The sequence below is a fragment of the Molothrus ater genome, chromosome Z (assembly GCF_012460135.2).
Source record: "Molothrus ater isolate BHLD 08-10-18 breed brown headed cowbird chromosome Z, BPBGC_Mater_1.1, whole genome shotgun sequence".
Lineage (NCBI taxonomy): Eukaryota > Metazoa > Chordata > Aves > Passeriformes > Icteridae > Molothrus > Molothrus ater.
In genome coordinates this window covers 7,302,048-7,319,702 of record NC_050511.2, presented here as the reverse complement: position 1 = coordinate 7,319,702, position 17,655 = coordinate 7,302,048, and the positions used below count along the sequence as shown (strand labels likewise).

At 44.8% G+C, this 17,655-nt stretch overlaps 1 protein-coding gene across 16 annotated transcripts in view; it reads right to left on the bottom strand.

Annotated features, from left to right (window-relative positions):
• The window catches only part of CELF4 (CUGBP Elav-like family member 4), a 712,154-nt gene that overhangs the window by 85,749 nt on the left and 608,750 nt on the right, over positions 1–17,655 (bottom strand). For all 16 annotated transcript variants that reach the window (XR_004982016.2, XR_004982017.2, XM_036402637.2 and 13 more), the window contains exon 6: positions 9,502–9,645. Coding sequence is in view for 14 of the 16 variants with exons in the window: in XM_036402637.2 (XP_036258530.1) it covers positions 9,502–9,645 (144 nt within the window). In the remaining 2 variants the exon portion in view is untranslated. The remainder of the gene's footprint in view (positions 1–9,501; positions 9,646–17,655) is intronic.

Sequence of the window (17,655 nt, the reverse complement as noted above, 5' to 3'; positions counted from 1 at the left end):
ATCTGGGTTGATCTTCTCAGTTAATTTTTTCTAGGAAGTCAAAACACTGCTTCTTTCAGGGCACCTACAAAAGTCAGAAATAAGCAACCCAGGTTGTATTTTCAGGCATTTGGGGCTAAAAACTTTGGAGCAGAATGCTGGTGAATGTTTATGAAGCCTGGGAATGCTTTTTTCATTAAAGCAAGGCTTTGTAATCCTTATGTTACACTCAGAGCCCAGCACACAGCTGGTGCAGTTCATGTGGACAGTATGGCTGCAGAGAGATTTTAAAATGGTCCTGGTGTGAAGGATAAGACAGTTTGGTTGAAGCTGTTTCTTGTCCCCTTCCCTGGTGTTGTACAAAGAGCCAGACAGGGCGGGAATGTCTGAGTATCCAATCCTCAGCAGTGACAATTTCTGGGTGTTTAGAGAAGGTGTAGGGGGGGTAAAGAACATGTACAGAAAGTTTGGGAAAACTGTACATTCCCAGTCTCTGGTAATCTGTGACTTGATGATAATAGTGGAAAAGAGAAGTGTTTTTCTGTGGTGATTTTAGAAGTGATTCATGTCTTTGCTGTCTCCAAAATTGGAGTAACTCTCTTTCACTGCTCTCTCTGATTTCACTCTCTCTCCCATCAGGAAATCACCCTCTGATGCTGTTCTTTAAGCACATGGGACATGCTTCTCAGAATTAAACAGACCTCAGAAGTCATGGCAAGGAACAGACTGTTCCCTTCTGTTCGCTTTAATATTGAAATATCAGCTAAATTAACTGTTCTTACACATGTACACTAAAACAAACCCTTGAAATCACTGCACTCATTCAAATGCTGAAACTTTCCCTGCCACCATCCATAAACAGTCCAAAGTAAGGGGTGCTCTGACAAAATCCTGCTGAATAACTATGCACAAGCTATGTGAACTTGCTTTGATTTCTCCAGCAATAAAACGTAACACAGGATACCCGACTCCACACATTGTGAGATCTACAGGTGAAATGTGTTCTACTGGATTTGAGTATTATTATTTTTTGAAGCCTAATAAAGATTGGTGGCAAAGTGGTGGCTATCCCTTTGATGGTTAATCGCCCTGTTTTATTTTACCCTGCACAAGGCACTTTTACATTTTAATTAGTGATATTTTGCTCTTTGCAATTACTGATAGAGTAATTAGACAATCTTTTGTATCATATATCATGTTGATTCTCCTTTAAGGAGTACATTTGTTCTTGGGCATCATTTGAGTTTATTCTCCAGAGGAGGTACTGAGCAGGCAATATTAGAAGGTATGCCAAGGAAGTAAAGGAGGAAGGAGAATCCATCCACCCATCTCTAACACTGGATTGACTCCAACACTAGGTGTGCTGACTCACATCTCATTTTCTGTTCTGGGTATTTTTACCTGGGTGGCACCTAAAGATTTGTTTTTGTTTTCAAAAATTTATTTTTCACATATTTGTAGCTCTGTATATTTTTAATAAATAGTTTTATAGCCTCTAGCACTTTCTTACCCCTTTTCACTTTGATGTGGTAAAAATCCTAACCTGTGACAGGGGAAACTAGATCAGGTGCTTCTGCTACAAAGAAGAGATGCTCCTGCAGGGAACAGTTACCCAATATCTATTATGCTCAGTGTTCTGTGGATGAACTCTCTGAGATGTCTTAGAGACCTGGGAACCCCTCTGAATGTTGAAATGAGCCCTTCACATCATGACCCAGAGGACACAGACCTCTCTGCAGCCTTCAGACCAAGTCAACAGGGTAAAAGTGGGATTGCCTGGAGCTGGAAGGAACAGAGCATTCCACACCTGAGCACAGCTGTGCACCCCAGCTGATGGCTTTGCTTCCTTGGCTGGAGAGGTGGCCTCAACCAAGGCCCAGGAATGTCCTGACGTTTTCAACCCTTGGCAAATTTCCTGCTGAACTTCTGAGGTCACAGATCCCACTTGTGCCCATGCCACTCTGTTTGGAGGTGCTCAGGGGCAGAGGTTAAGGGAGAGGAAGAGGGGGCTCCTACCCAGCCCAGTGGTTGATGGTCAGACCTTGGCTGAGTGCAATGGCAGCACGAGGGTGGGAGGACAGGAATTCAGTCACCTTGAAAGGAGCTGACTGCATAAGACCTACCTGCCTCCCCCTCAGGGTGGCTCTAGGGAAATTTACAGGAGGAGAACAAGTCCTGTTAGGGTCACCAGTCTTCCTTCTAAAACCTCCAAGGCATTCCCAGTGAAAGTCACCCCACTCCTTCCCCAGCTCCCCCTGAAGACAAATGTCCCATCCACTCTCCTTTCACTTTGAAAGAGATCCAGTGCATGGTCCCAGTTAATAAAGCTGTAGAAAGTGAGGCAGTGACCCCACCAGAGGCAAATCAATAGCAGCAGGGCCCCTGGGTATTGTGTACTTTAAAATATGCCATTTGAAATGCAGATTTTCCCTGCCTGGGCTGGGGCTACAGAGCACTAATCAGGAAGGCAGCAGCCTTATTATCTCAGACTGATCCAAGGGGACAGAGAGGAGCTTTTCCTTCCCTTAGCTGAAAGGACGTACTTCCTTCTGCTTCTCTTGCTTCCCTTGCATGACCTTTGCCTCAGCATTTAGAGCTTTTCCCCATCCATTTTAAGGATTCGTTCCTTCTTTCCTGCTGTCTTTTCTGTTGCTCAAATATTTATCTTTTGAGGAGACCAGGAGGTGCTACCAGACTGGTTCCTGCCCTTGGGCAGCACCCCAAGAAATAGGAACATGCAGTCACCATCCCAGTGCTGGGAACAGGTGGAGAGGCCCTGGAAAAGCCATCTAGAGCATGGGAAGGGGTGGCAGAGTTGTCTGATCAATACAGACACGTGTAAAGGTTTGTCTCGCCCGTCTTTTTCCTACTGAAAGTTGCAATGGTACTCAAGGGCAGGAGATAATGTCTTTTTCTTACAGGAGGAACAATTGCTTGGAGGATGAAGGAACTTTCTCAGAGCAAAAAATCCTGCTAGAAATAGGAAAAGCAATGCACAGCCTGCCTTCCCCATCCCCCAAAAGAAATGTGTGTGAAACTGAAGAAGGGGAAGAGGAGAAAGGGGGATTATTTCTGATGAGCTCTTTCTGAAATAGCGTGATCATTGCCCTCCAGTCTTACTCTGAACAATGTGATGACCTTCTCTTTTTTTCCAGTGCTATTTTCTATCTTTGTGTCTGAACCACACAACGCTTTGTTTGACTTTTCATATTCTTCATTCAGCAACAATAAAAAATAAAAATAAAAACAAAAACAACAACAACAATAATAACAATAATAATAATAAAGCAGTAGTAGTAGTAGTAGTAGTAGTAGTAGTAACATCATTCCACACTTCCCACCTCTAATGATCTAGACAGACTTAGCTAATGAATCCTCATGCTAGCCCTGTGATAGAAAGAGGTAAGTAAAGTAATCAATCAAGCAGTAATATGACTCATATTTGGTAAAAGTGTGTAATTGACAAATTCATGTCTGCTATACCTAACTGGCTAATCAGGAGTTAAATCTAAAACTACTTTACAAGCCTTGAAACAAACAGAAGATAATTGGTAGAAAAATCAGAATTGTCCTTCATACTACTTATGTTTTCTCGGAAATAGAAATTTCTGCTTTGAAAATAAAATTTAAATATAATTAGGATATTAAAATAACCTAAACAAATATGCAACACCAGGATTAATTTCTAAGTGTCTTTCCATAGTCTGACACACAATAACTTGGGTTCCTGACTTCCTGGGAACTTTGGAAAACCCCCCAAAAGTCCTAAAAAATTTGTATGTAGAGCCCAAATCTTAGTGTTCATTATTTCTAGTGTTCATTATTAGCTGGGAGCTGGTGGTAAGAAATATGGTAATATCCCTGCTAAAAAGTATTATGGCTTCAAAGTAGCTTCCTCTTCTGGAATGGATAAGTGCAAATAATTTGCATAACAGGTACTATTTACCAAATATACTGTCCCATTTTGGTAATTTAAATATATTAACTATTATATCCAGAAGGCAGCCTACAGTCAGTAATTTTTCCCTGATTTCATAGGGCTAGCTGATTTTTTTTTTTAAGTATCTCTCCAAAATAATTTCACAGTCCAAATTGAAGAAATATTGGAAAAAGCAATTCTTCCTGTCAGCATTGCCTCAGATCATTTAGCAGAAATATCCTTTCATCTCCATGGGAGCTGGACAGGGAGGCAGAACAGGGCACCCAGGGTTTTATGGTCAGTGTGGTGGTAACTGCTGCCCCAACTTCCCAAGGAGACCACTTAAGGTGATGTCTGAGAGCTCTGCTGTGCTGGATATTCCAAATTTTTGCTGCAGTTATTGTCTGCAGTTCAGGAGCAGCACCCATTTGTACCTTTTCAGAGTGAGCAGAGCTGGGATTTACTGAGAAAGGACTTGTTCCAGGCCAGAGAACAAATGTCAGCATTGCCTGTGTTGTCTCTGTCCCAGCCTGTCTGTTTTTACACACTGACTCTATGCCTATCCCCTGCTGCAGGATGCAATCAGTCCCATGGCTGGAGTTTGGCCAGAAGACTGTGGCTAACAGTCCCACCCCATTTTTTATGCAAACTTGATTTATGACTTTGATCTTATCTTAAATAATTTAAAAATTAAATAATTTATACTGAATCTGTCACTTTCCAAGGCTCTTTCCTTTGTTCTTTCTTTGCTCTTCTGCATTTTCCCATCTCCCTCACCCTTTTTTGATCTGTGCATATTTCCTTTCTGCATGGTGAGGCATCACTGACATGAGACACTCACTAAACACTCCTTGCCCCTTTTATTCAAAGAAAGACCTGCAGGAACTGTAGCTTATTTGTGCCAGGACTGTACTACCACCACTCACAGACAGTTTTGATTGTCACTGCTTGTGATTTTGGGCTTGGCCGCCCTGAGAAGGTGTGCTATGCTCTGTGAAGTGGAGAGTGTGCCTGCAGGTTCTTCCTAGGCTGGCAGCAAATCAAAGGTGGTGCCAGGCAGCATCACTCTCCTTCTCTCCAGGCTGAGTCCAGATCTATACCTCAGCCTGGCCTTAGACTGCAGAAGCAGCTGTCTGTACCCAGCTGATGTAGATCCACAGTAACCTGACAATGAAAAGGGCTGGTGCCCTGTACCCTTGTGAAATAAAATAAATAATTGCTCCATAAAAGGGGAAGTTAAATGAGTATGGGAAGATATTGCTGAAGAGAAAAAACTGAAAACAATCAAAAAACCCACCCTGAAATAAATTAGAGTAGGGGCTCTGGGAGCTTTAGGAAGCTATGAAATACAAAAGAGGTGAGGTAGGTCTGATGTGACTTTCTGTGCCACTGAAGACAGAGTTGGTGCCAAGCTTTGGTTCAGCAGACAGAGTTGGTGCCAAGCTTTGTCTGGGCTGCTTGAAGGTGGCACTTGAGGAGGGGATAGAAATCCACACACAGTGGAGAACTCCCTTTGCTTCCTCATTTTTTTGCCTCTGTATCTGAGGCCAGATGGCTGCTGAACCCCAGGACTGGTTCCTTGGCTGAGACCATGGCTTTTATCAAGGTTAAAGTTGTTTAAGTTGGGGCTGAGAGGGTTGGCAGTGTGCAGGAGCAGGGAGAGCTATGGCATGGCCATTTGCTGAGCTGTAAGGGAGGTAACTTTGGGAGGAGCTGGGGCCCAAATCTGACCTGATAGCAGCCCTAAAGTTTATCTGTCAAACTTTAATGGTCTGAGACCCTTGCTGCCTCTCCTCAGTGGGGCTGCTGGGTTGGCAAAGCCATGGCTGCCCACCAATCTATCAAACAGCCACACCATGGGGCTCCTGCCACACTGACGACCTTGGCGCATCGAGGCTTTTTGGGAGCTAATCCTGTCACAGTGATGTGCAAGATGCTTCTCTGGGGAAAATTCAGCAAGAAACTGCAGCAACGGGGCCCTGAGCAGCCACCTCCATGGGGACAGACCATTAGAAACTATTGAAAAACCACCGTCATGGGATTGCTTGGGAATTGTTATATAGAGACATCAGTCAGGTTTGGACTGCTGGGGGATAGCTGGGAGGACAGCTCTCAGAGAGCCTGATGTCTCATGCTTGTGGTGGCTGCACTATTAAGCATTGAGGCAATTCTTACACTTACGTTACTGTCACACCACTCTGAGAAAGCTCATGGAGAGACAATACAAGAGAGAGCCGTGTCCCTGAGGGAGGAGAGAAAATAAATAAATCTGATCATCAGGTTTATTTGCACATGAAGAAACAAGATCAGGGGGTCAAACAATTCAACCAATGTCACGAGAGTTGCTGGTGGCAGTGGCATCACCAGTCATGACAGTCGCGCTCCTGATATTTCAGCTTCCCTCCTCTTGACTTGCCTTAGCTCTTTGACTTCAGGCTGAGTAAAACTGCTGTCTCCCTCTCCCTCTCTGCTATCGATTCCTCCATCTCCTGCTGGCATTTGCGAGGTGCCAATCACCCTGATATCTGAGAGCCAGCAGTCCGGGCTGGATTAATCGGGACCAAGGCAACGTCACAGAGCCCCGGCTCTCCCTTCCTTCCCTTTCATGTGAGGCTGTGAGATGGAGCAGATAGGGAGGCTGATTGAGAGACAGCCTCTGAGCACGCTCTGGGTCCACAGGCGCCACACAGAAATGTGATCCCATCATTTAGACAGCTCCCAAGTCCCCAGGGTAATTGGTGTCACCAGCTTGTCATATCCAATGGGTCAAGATCTAAAACTTATTTTTTTCTCCCTTATTAGCATTTTTATCAGAAAAATAAAAAAAAAAGAGTATGGGTCCAATTCTGCTTTCACAGAAATCAACGTGAAAAATATCCATTTGTTTCAAGTGGATGGGAGAAGACCAGAAATTGTTTTTCCTCTTCCTTCTGCCCTGATTCCTCACCTCCTCTCATACTACACCTGTATTATCTGGTGAGAAACAGAGGAAATTTTAGTGGTGTAAAGGTGCAGACTACATCCTCTCATATCAGTATAAACCTTGTCTGGAAATTAGAAGAGTTACTCTAGATTAAAAATAATGCAAGAAGAGTTTTTGGACCAGGACATCAGGACAGTGGTGTCTTTTCCATCTCTCCAGCTGCCTGACCAATGTCTGTAGAGTGACACGGAGGCCACTTCTCATGCCTGACAACCTCAGCAAATGCTTGTCCCAAGCTGTCAGTAGATTGCCTCCTGTTAATTCCTCTGGTACATGGTGGCAAAGGTGCTACATCCCTCTGACAGTCTGCTGGCCACTGACCTAGGCTCATTTGGGATTTACTGTCTCTTTTCCTCTTCCTGCAGCCTTCTCTGGCCAGGGGGAGTGTTAAACACAGCCAGGCTGAATAGGAAGTTGCTCTTCTATAATGTGAGGAAGGGAGCAGAGGACAAAGGAAGAGACAGAGACTGACTTTGACTAGGAATAAAAATGAAGATAGCAAAATGGAAGTAAAAATAGAATTTTCCCAGAAGAGAGAGAATAAAAAATCCAGAAAGTGCACCAAGAGGTGTGGCTGGAAGGAGAGGAAGAACCTCAGTGGAGCTCTACAGCACAACGTCACAACTCTGCATGGCTCACACAAGGGGTAGGTTGGGTTGTACCAAGTGCTCAGTGAGGCACAGGGCTTCCAGAGAGGAACAGAAATGTCAAGACCTTCAAATTAAAAAGAAAACATGGTGATCTGATGGGAAATACTTGGTGCCAACACATGAGAAAGAAACAGTCAGGGAAGGAAGTGGCGGAAGTGGCGGAAGGTAGGAAGGAAGGAAGTGGCGGAAGGAAGGAAGTGGCGGAAGGAAGTGGTGGAAGGAAGGAAGTGGCGGAAGGAAGGAAGTGGCGGAAGGAAGTGGCGGAAGGAAGTGGCGGAAGGAAGTGGCGGAAGGAAGTGGCGGAAGGAAGGAAGTGGCGGAAGGAAGTGGCGGAAGGAAGTGGCGGAAGGAAGTGGCGGAAGGAAGGAAGTGGCGGAAGGAAGGAAGTGGCGGAAGGAAGGAAGGAAGTGGCGGAAGGAAGTGGCGGAAGGAAGTGGCGGAAGGAAGGAAGTGGCGGAAGGAAGGAAGTGGCGGAAGGAAGTGGCGGAAGGAAGTGGCGGAAGGAAGTGGCGGAAGGAAGTGGCGGAAGGAAGTGGCGGAAGGAAGGAAGGAAGGAAGGAAGGAAGGAAGGAAGGAAGGAAGGAAGGAAGGAAGGAAGGAAGGAAGGAAGGAAGGAAGGAAGGAAGGAAGGAAGGAAGTGGCGGAAGTGGCGGAAGTGGCGGAAGTGGCGGAAGGAAGGAAGGAAGGAAGGAAGGAAGGAAGGAAGGAAGGAAGGAAGGAAGGAAGGAAGGAAGGAAGGAAGGAAGGAAGTGGCGGAAGTGGCGGAAGTGGCGGAAGTGGCGGAAGTGGCGGAAGGAAGGAAGGAAGGAAGGAAGGAAGGAAGGAAGGAAGGAAGGAAGGAAGGAAGGAAGGAAGGAAGGAAGGAAGGAAGGAAGGAAGGAAGGAAGGAAGGAAGGAAGGAAGGAAGGAAGGAAGGAAGGAAGGAAGGAAAACCTTGTGGTCATTGCTCTGGAAGGAGTGTTGGCACACCAGAGTGTTATTCCTGAACTGGCCCTACATACCTAAGGCAAGGTTTGGGTCTGCCATTCAGGAAGGTGCTACTCTGGACAATGTGTTCAACATCACTTCCCTCCTGGGCAAAAATCGTGCAGTAGGCCACATTTTGCCATCAAATAGAAGAAGCACCTATATACAGTGTCACTGCCTGAAAATCTGCTTGAGAGAAAGCAGCCAAAGTCACTGGGAAGTATTGTGTCTGCCTGCTGCAGGCATCACCTCCACCTTCCTCCAAAATATCTGGCAGAGAGCCCAAGTTACCTGATTCTGGTCTTGTCTTGCAGATCCTTGTTAATTTTATCCTAATGAAAACAAGTAATTTCAGAGTCATCCATTTAATAATATCATAAAGACCCCAGCACCTGTACAGTCACATCTTCTCAGGTTGGGTATGCCCACAGGAAACCTGGATTTTTCCCCAGTCTGTTTCAATCATACTGTTTGAAGCAGCAGGATTTTGTGTGGGGATATGTCTGTGTGTACATTTTATTATTATCTACTATGCTTTGTGAATCTAAAAGCATTTCTCTCAACAGCTGCTGTTTTGTCCTGTGGTCACTCCAAAGGTACCCATGGTGATGCAAGGTGCAGCAGGGTAGTGGTGATGTGAGGCAGAAAGCTGGGATAACTGGGATAAACTGAGCAGGCTTATTTTATCCAAATCCTCAAAGTGTAGTTGTGTTTTCATTCCACAGCAATGGCTTATCCCCCTAGTAGTTGTTTTGCATAGGTCCACACATGACCAAAAGTTACTGCTAGAGCTGTCTATGGCACCTAGGAGACACCTGGGAGATTCCCAGAGCCTACCCTGGATGGCATGGCTAATTTTTACTCCCATCATGTAAGCAGTTCAACAGATAAGCCACCTCTTCCTCCTCTGCTCAGGTTTTTGTCCACTCCCATGAGTTTTTGTGCATTTCCAGGTGATACTTCCCCCTCCCATGAGCGTGCAGAGAGCTGCTGTCTATACTTACTGCCTGTGCATAGGCTCCATAAGCTCCAAACTGGATGGCCATGGGGTTGAACATGCCCATTTGTCCTGCCATTTGCTGCATGCGCCTCATCGTACGCTCCTTGTCCGTGTCCGCAAACTTCACCACCAGGCTTGAAGAGGCTCCCTGCAGCACAGGAAACAAAAGGGGACACACAGGGAATGAGCCTGATGCACACCAGCTCATCAATCCACATACCTAACACAGATTTGGTAGAATCCAGGTGCTGATGTTTTCCAGGCAACCTATCAGGCTGTGAATTTTGACTTTTGCAAGAGGGTGAGAGCATCAGGAAGTAAAGGACCCTGGAGGGTGAATGCCAGCAGCCTGGCTCCTAGTTTCCAAAATTCCAAAGCTTCTAGGACATAATTTATATTTTCTCTGCAAAAGTTGTTGCCTTATTCTTTCAACCTTCAGGCCCAGAATGTTGAATCAGAGGACAAAGACCTGGACACATTGCAGGGAAATGTAGGAGGCTTTGTTGCATGCATGTGGTGGGATTTGTAGACTGATTTGTTTTGGTAGAATGTGTGACGTCTCTGCATTCCAGACCCCTAAAATGAATCGCCCTTTCAATGCTGTGTCTTGTAATCCCCAAGTCCAGTGAGAAATCCCTGCCCAGCCTTGGAGACAGGAGTCAGTACGCTGGGCAGGGTGTATGTGTCATCATGAAACAGCATCTCTTCAGCACTGCCAAATTAAGGGAGCAAAAATAGTGCTGGATGAACCTGAGTTCTCTCTCCACAAACAGTAGGAAATAGAGGCTACCATGAAAGAGCCCACACGTTTCCAGGAAAAATCTACAATATTAGGATTATGTCTGCAGTCAACACCAGCGCAGAGCTACGGATGATCATCAGAACTGCCTGCAGAAATCTGTGAAAAATGTAATGCTTTTGGGAATGAAAGAAATCCCTCTCCTCCCCAAAACCAGATGAAGGGTCAATAGCTGCAATCCTTACATTTCTGGGTAGGGGGCAGAGATGAGAAGAAATAAATCTACTTAGGAAGGCATTTTTTGGTCTTTCTCCAAGGAAGTCCTAACTTCATGGGTTGGTTGCTTCCCCACAGGGTAAGGAAGGGAAGGAGGAGGTGTAGGGGAGGGAGGGACAATCTGGCTGCAGCCCTTACACCAGTGGACAGGTGCCCTGGGAGCTGGGCTGCCCCCCAGCCTGGGGAGATGGGCAGGTGAGCTGTCAGGACACTGACAGTGAGCAGCTGAAATAATTGTGTTTCCACAGCTTCTGTTTTGACAAACTGGTGTTTGCTGGTCAGTAGTACTGTCAGTGGGGAAAGGACCAGCTCAGTTCTGGCTGTGGCAGTAGAGGAAGACCTGCTCATGCCAGAGGAGCTGGCAGGAACTGTTGCAGGATCCTTGTTGTCCTATCAGAGGAGGAATTTTCTGGAATTGCACAAGAAAAATATTATTAACTGGCCTACACACGCCCCTATGTACCTGCAACCAGAAAAAATAGTCTCAGTGAAAGCAGAATTGCTCTGCTACAAACTGGGAGGAGTGTAGTAAACCACAGCTATAGACATATGTATATATAAGTCTAAGCTATACATATTCAATAGCCTCTTCAGATCCTCAGTTATGAATAAAGAGTTGAGGAATTAACCTGCTAAAAAAAGACCCCAACAATCTAATACCACACAATGAGTGATGCTCCCTTGGATTAGCAATCTGTACTGGGAGAAAGTGATTTTCATTGGCAAAGAATCTTTCTTTTTGACCTGTTAGTCTCTCTCTAATAAATCTATAACCCACTCACACAATGTAATGAAGAGCAAGATTTTGAAAGAAGTGCTTCAGGAAAACAAAGGGATGCAGAGATGAATGCTCCATTCAAAGATGGAGAGCAATCTTCAGCAGTTATTATAAAACCTAAACAGAAGAGGGAGTGGAGGAGAAGAGAGAAAAGAAAAAAACCCTGTAGCCAAAATTCCCCTGCATTTCTGTTGAAGGCTGGGTGACTTTTAATTTTTCTTCAGATCACATGATGCAGATATTGATCCTTCCCCAAATCACACTCTTAATTGCAGCTCATCGACAAATGAATATTTTAATGCATACATTTCCTGCTAATTATCACCTGGACCAGTTCTTAATTAGATTTCAACACTCATTTAATTAACCCTGATCCAAGAGACTGTTTGGTAACTTGCATCTAATGATTTAAACCTATTTGCAGCTGTATTGGAGGGAGGCACTGGTCCACAGCAGATTGGGCTGTTCAGAGCTGCTGTTGTGATTTGCAGAGCAGAGCCTGCATCATGATGAGCACAATGCAGGATGGAGGATTTTGAAACTGAGTGAGAGTGTATTCATCTCTGCAGAAGGGGTTTCGAAGATGTGACCTGCTCCTGTTAGCATGACAGGCAAGTGTAAATAAGTTGGTGTCTTCTTCCTTCTCCTTTTCTCTCGATCTCTATTTGCCCTGGAAGTCTTAGGGCCAGGGAACTGCCTCAGGCATTTGCTGATGCCTCACACTGTTGATAACCAAACTATTATTGTAGATGGCATCATGAAAACATGGGTAACTTCCACATGAAGTGCTCGCCCCTGGAGTGTTCTTCCCTTCTGATGTGAGTCATAGTGACTGCACAGCAGCTATTTGACCCAATGGGATCTCATCTTGCCTCCCGAGAGATGTTTTTCTGGGTTGCCTGTCGCAGCAGGACTTCAGGCCTCTTTGAACATTGCTATCATATACACAGGGCAGAAAGGCCATTGGCAAATAGATTCAAGCTAGACCACACACTACAAAGAAGGAAGAGAAAAAGAAGAGGTTTTTCTGAGAGTTCTCTGCAATGAGATGTGCATGTAAGCGGTTAAAGATGTGTAGCCAGTAGAGATGCTGCATTGCTTTTGAATATGGAGACTGACCTTGGGATTGATGCTTTCAGTGTGTGGTTCCTCATGTGCAGCTCTTTCATGTGGCCCAAAGGAAATCAGGCAGTAAACTGTATCAGATCAGCCAGTGTGGGACTTTTAACAGTGGAGCCAAATATTGCAGTTCATATACAGCAGAACAGGACTGCTTTCTACTCCAGTGACTTCTACTAATCCACTGGACAGCAATAGAAATGCCCCAGAATGGGCCAGGTTTTCCATAGGGTAAAAATGCTGCAGCCCTTCCTCTGGATTATTTATTGCTTCTGTGAGGAGTTAAACCATGGTGTAAATCTGCTGTTGTCTGCTGGCAAAGGCAATAGGTCCTGTCTGCTCTGTCATTTACTGGTAATACATAATCTCCTTGCTCTCTCTGGTTCTCGGACTGGACCTCATATTTTGCCAAAGCCCATGAGAGTTACGCTGGGTAAGTCAATAACATTTGAAATGCACTTCTGCATTTTTCAGAGGAAAGGACCTGTTAATTTCTCTACCCTGCAGACCCACAGTCAGAAGATACTATCATGAAAGTGAGCCTTCCTGCTGGTGCCTCTGCAATAGGCTGCTTCCAATTGGAATTTATCTCTTTTCCCCTCAAATCAACCTCCTTTTTCAAGTGCTTTGATATCTACTGATGAAAAGAATGATAAAGGCTAAGTATTATTATGCTTCTCCTATTCTCTCTTGGGCCAGCAAGTCTACTTAATATGGCTATCTTTCTTCCCATCCCCCTGCCACGCATGGCAATGAATTGCTCCCCTTAGTCAGCAGAGTCAGGCACTCTCTAGGTTGGTGGGGCGAGGGAAAAGATGGAGGAAAAATCACTCTGCGCCACGCTCACTTTGTAATCCCTAATCAGAGTCCTCTGTGAGAAAAACTAATTTCCCAGGCTGTCTTGACGTGTGAAATAAAGTCATTCTTGAAAACAGGAGCTTGACAGGTCGCTTGTGAAATTTCATATTCAGCTAAAAATAAAATATCCATCCATTGATATTTCATTTAAAGGCAAAGGAAAACAAATCTATTGCCTGGTTGTTGGAACTTTTTCCCATTAGATATGGTCTTCCAAATGGCGTGTATACACAGATTAAGTAAAAGCGTTTCAGGAGGCCAAACATTACTGCCCAGCAGCAGGGAAAAATCACAGAATCAACTAGGATGGAAAAGACCTCTGAGATAATTGAGTCCAACCCGTGACCAGACACCACGGTGTCAACCAGACCATGGCACTGAGTGCCACATCCAGTCTTTTCTTAAACTCCTCCAGGAACTGTGACTCTATCACCTCTCTGGGCAGTCCATTCCAATGCCCCATCACCTTTTCTGTGCAGAAATTCCTCCTAATGTCCAACATAAACATCATCTGGGGCAGCTTAAGACTGTGTCCTCTTGTCCTACTGCCTGGGAGAAGAAACTGACCCTCACCTGGCTACACCCTCCTTTCAGGGAGTTGTAGAGAGAGATGTAGAGGCTCCCCCCTGAGCCTCCTCTTCTTTAGGCTAAACAACCCCAGATTCCTCATATATTCCTCATGGACTTATGCTACCCTTCACCAGCTTTGTTGCCCCTTTCTAGACACACTCCAGCATCTCAACATCCAGTTCTGGGAGGCCCAGAAACTCAACACAGCATTTAATGTGGAGCCTCACCAGTGCCAAGTACAGGGAAAGAATGGCTTCCCTGGTCCTGCTGGCCACGCTATTCCTGATATGGGCCAGGAGCCATTGGCCTTCTTGGCCACCTGGGCACACTGCAGGCTCATGTTTAGTCAGCTGCCAACCAGCACCCCCACATCCCCTTCTGCCTGGCCACTGTCCAGCCACTCTGTCCCCAGCCTGTAGCACTGCTGGGCGGGTGTTGTGGCCCAAGTGCAGGACCCAGGACCCCATCCACTGTTGGAGTCAGCCCATCTATCCAGCCTGTCAAGGTCCCTCCCTACCCTTCCACACTCCCCCAACACTGTGTGTCCTCTGCAAATCTGCTGATGTTGGACTCAACTCCCTCATCCAGATCATCAATAAAACAGGACTGGGCCCAACACTGATCCCTGGAGGACACCACTGGTGACTGGCCACCAGCTGGATGCAGCACTGTCACTGCCACTCTCTGGGCTTGGCCATCCAGCCAGTCCCTAACCCAGCAAACAGTGCACCCATCCAGGCTGTGAGCTGCCAGCTTTTCCTGGAGGATGCTGTGGGAGATGGTGTCAAAGGCTTTGCTGAAGTTCAGCCAGACACATCCACAGCCTTTATCTGGTCATCAAAGGAGATCAGCTTGGTCAGGCAGGACCTGTCCCTCCTAAACCCATGCTGGCTGGTCTCACCCCTTGGCTATCTCATAGGTGTGATGGCACCCAAGATGATCTGTTCCATAACCTTGCTGGGGAACAAGGTCAGGCTGACAGGTCTGTATTTTTCTAGACCCTTCTTCCAGCCTTTCTGATGGATGCATATCACATTGGCACCTCCAGCCGTCTGAGATCTCCCCAGTGAGCCAGGACTGATGATAAATGATGGAGAGGGGCTTGGTGAGCTCTTCCACCAGCTCCCTCATCACTTTAGGGTGGATCCCACCTGGTGCCATAGACTTGTGAGCCCCTAAGTGACTCAGCAGGTCTCTTTCTGCTTCTGCTTGGATTACAGGGGGGCTGTTCTGCTTCCCATCCCTGTCTACTAGCTCAGGTTTCCAGTTGCTTCTCCCTAGAACAATATTCTTAGGAAAAGTTCTGTGAAGGTCTGGCTTTGCAGAATATATGCCTGAATTTCCTTTTCCTGCCAGCCCTATAAATCTGCTCTGATTCCTTAGGTTACTAATCTCCGCAGATGGTTAGACACCTTTTTCCTTCAAAACTGATGAATCTGGGCCTAATTTGCCAAAGTCATTAAACTGCGTTTCACTTTAAGCTTAGTGAATCTCCTGCTGGAGGCAAACATAGATTTAAGTCCTTTAACACAAGGGTGTCTCATGTAGGTGGACCTTTACATCTTTGTTAGCTCAAATGGAGCCAGATAAAAGTTCTAGGCCAAAAATATTTTAAAAAAAATTTGTTATATTAAAATTCCAGTCTCTAAAGCTCTTGAGTGTAAGAGATCTGAATGTGCAGATCCTATAAAATACCTTCCAAAATGTCAGCCATGAACACGAAGATGCTTAAATGAGTAGGTGCTGCTGGACACTCGTCTTTTGGGCAATGACTGTGTTCCTAAGTGTGACCACAGAAAGTGGTGGAAATTTTGCCTTAGCACTCCCTTTGTGACTACAAAACAGAGCTGAGAGGATGCTGACCTTCAGCAAGACAATCAGGGTAATATTTCCATGCAAGTATCCTTGATGTTAAGGCCCAAAAGCCAAAGGAAGATTTATTTGCTTTGGGCTCTGTCATCTCAGGCCATTTGGCATGATGTCCCCTAAGTTTGAAAACAAATTTGGAATTTTTTTTTGGAAATGCCTATGCAGCTCTATTGAAAAGAGGGCTGGTGAATTAGAGAGTGGGGTTTGACCCCAGCCTGGGATTTTAGGCAAGTGAAAAAGAAACTACTGTCCAATTAAACTGCAGAGCAGTGGGAATTTCTGCTAGGCAGAAATGTAATTACCCAGGCTGGAAAATGACCAAAAGACCAAGACTAACATCCCTCCCATCTTGTGAAATATGTTATTTTTCTGCACTCAGGGCTTCAATTTCATGTCTCATCTGAAAGATGAGTAGGACAGCAGTCACTAGGAGCTATTTCCACTTTACAGTCCTGAGAGCTGGTTTAGACACTCTTGAGAGTGACAGAGATGGAGAGGGGAAAGGAGGCATTCATCCAGGACTGTAGTGATGGACCCTTTGATAATGCTGCTCCCTCAGTAGAGAAGATTCTTCATGCAATGTCTAAGCAGAGAGAGTTGCTGCAGGTACTTCCCTTCACAGGTCTCCGGAGCTGTTAATTTATTTGGAGTGGAAGCTTGATTTAGGTTTTATTTGCCCATACACTACTTACCAGGTGTATTTCAGAGCTAAAGTTATTGCTTTCCACAGGGCAACAGAATCATTGAGTCCTGGTGTCACTGTACCCAATTCTAATTAGGAAGAACTCAATATATAACCCAGGTGTTAGTATGCCTCTCGAATCAAAGCCAGGTATCTGAAAAACCTAAACTTAAAAGCAGAGTTCTTCAAGCACTTTTTTTTCAAACATTTTTTCAGCTCAGTCTATGAATGATAAAAGTCCTCACAAAATCATTCACCTCCCCTAATGTATTATGAAGTGGGAGGTATTGTTACACCAACAGACTAGAGATTCTTTCCTGATGTTTAAGACTGTGAAAGCAGTAAATATTTTTTTTGTCTATTTGAAGAAAAAGATAAAATTAAGAATTCAAAAGAAAGTGTTGTATATTTCCCCTTTCCAATAAGAGCAACATGGTTTGAAAGATTAGGTATGTTTAGTTCCATTAATTAAAAATATAGTTCCCCATAAAATATACTTACACAAAAAAAGCTTAATTTTTTAAAATAAATTATGATTAAAAACATATTTGGTATATATTAATACATTATATATTTATATTTAATATATTATATAATAAATATATTAAAAACATATTTGGTAACTGCAGTATAGAGACCTATGAATGATCTTTCCATTCAGTTAAACAAGTAAGGATGAAAATAAGAGAAGTGGAATTAATCCAGGGTCATAATGTGAATTGACAATTGTCAAAGCAAAGTAGAATCTCAACCAGGTATGGAGATCCTGATGCTTCAGGACTCTGCTCACAAGAACTCCTCTTTGGCACCTCAGGATGAGGACATGAACAGCGTATGATGACTTGGGGGGAAAAAAAAGAGATGTTGAGGAAGGGCTGGCAAGCTGGGCAGATACGTTTCATCTGTTCATATGACAAAAAAGAACATTTCCATGGCACTGCATTGCCAGCAGCCTGCACATGACTGTGCTTCCCAGATCCCTGTCATGCTGCAGGACTCCAGGCTATTGTGGTGTAAACCATGCTGTTCAACTGAGATAGTAAAAGATTTGAATTTTTGGAGCATGTTTAAACTGAAGATCTCCAAGCACTGTCCAGCCATGGGCTGGACCAGATAGGCTTTAAAGGTTACTCTTAACCCAAAATTTTCTATGATTCTACAGTTAATTGAGAAAATATTCTGCTTTCAGGGGGGTGTCACCCATGCTTTAATACAGAGAAACAGATGGTCAACTGAAGCAATGAAATGGTGTAAATTCAGTGCAGCT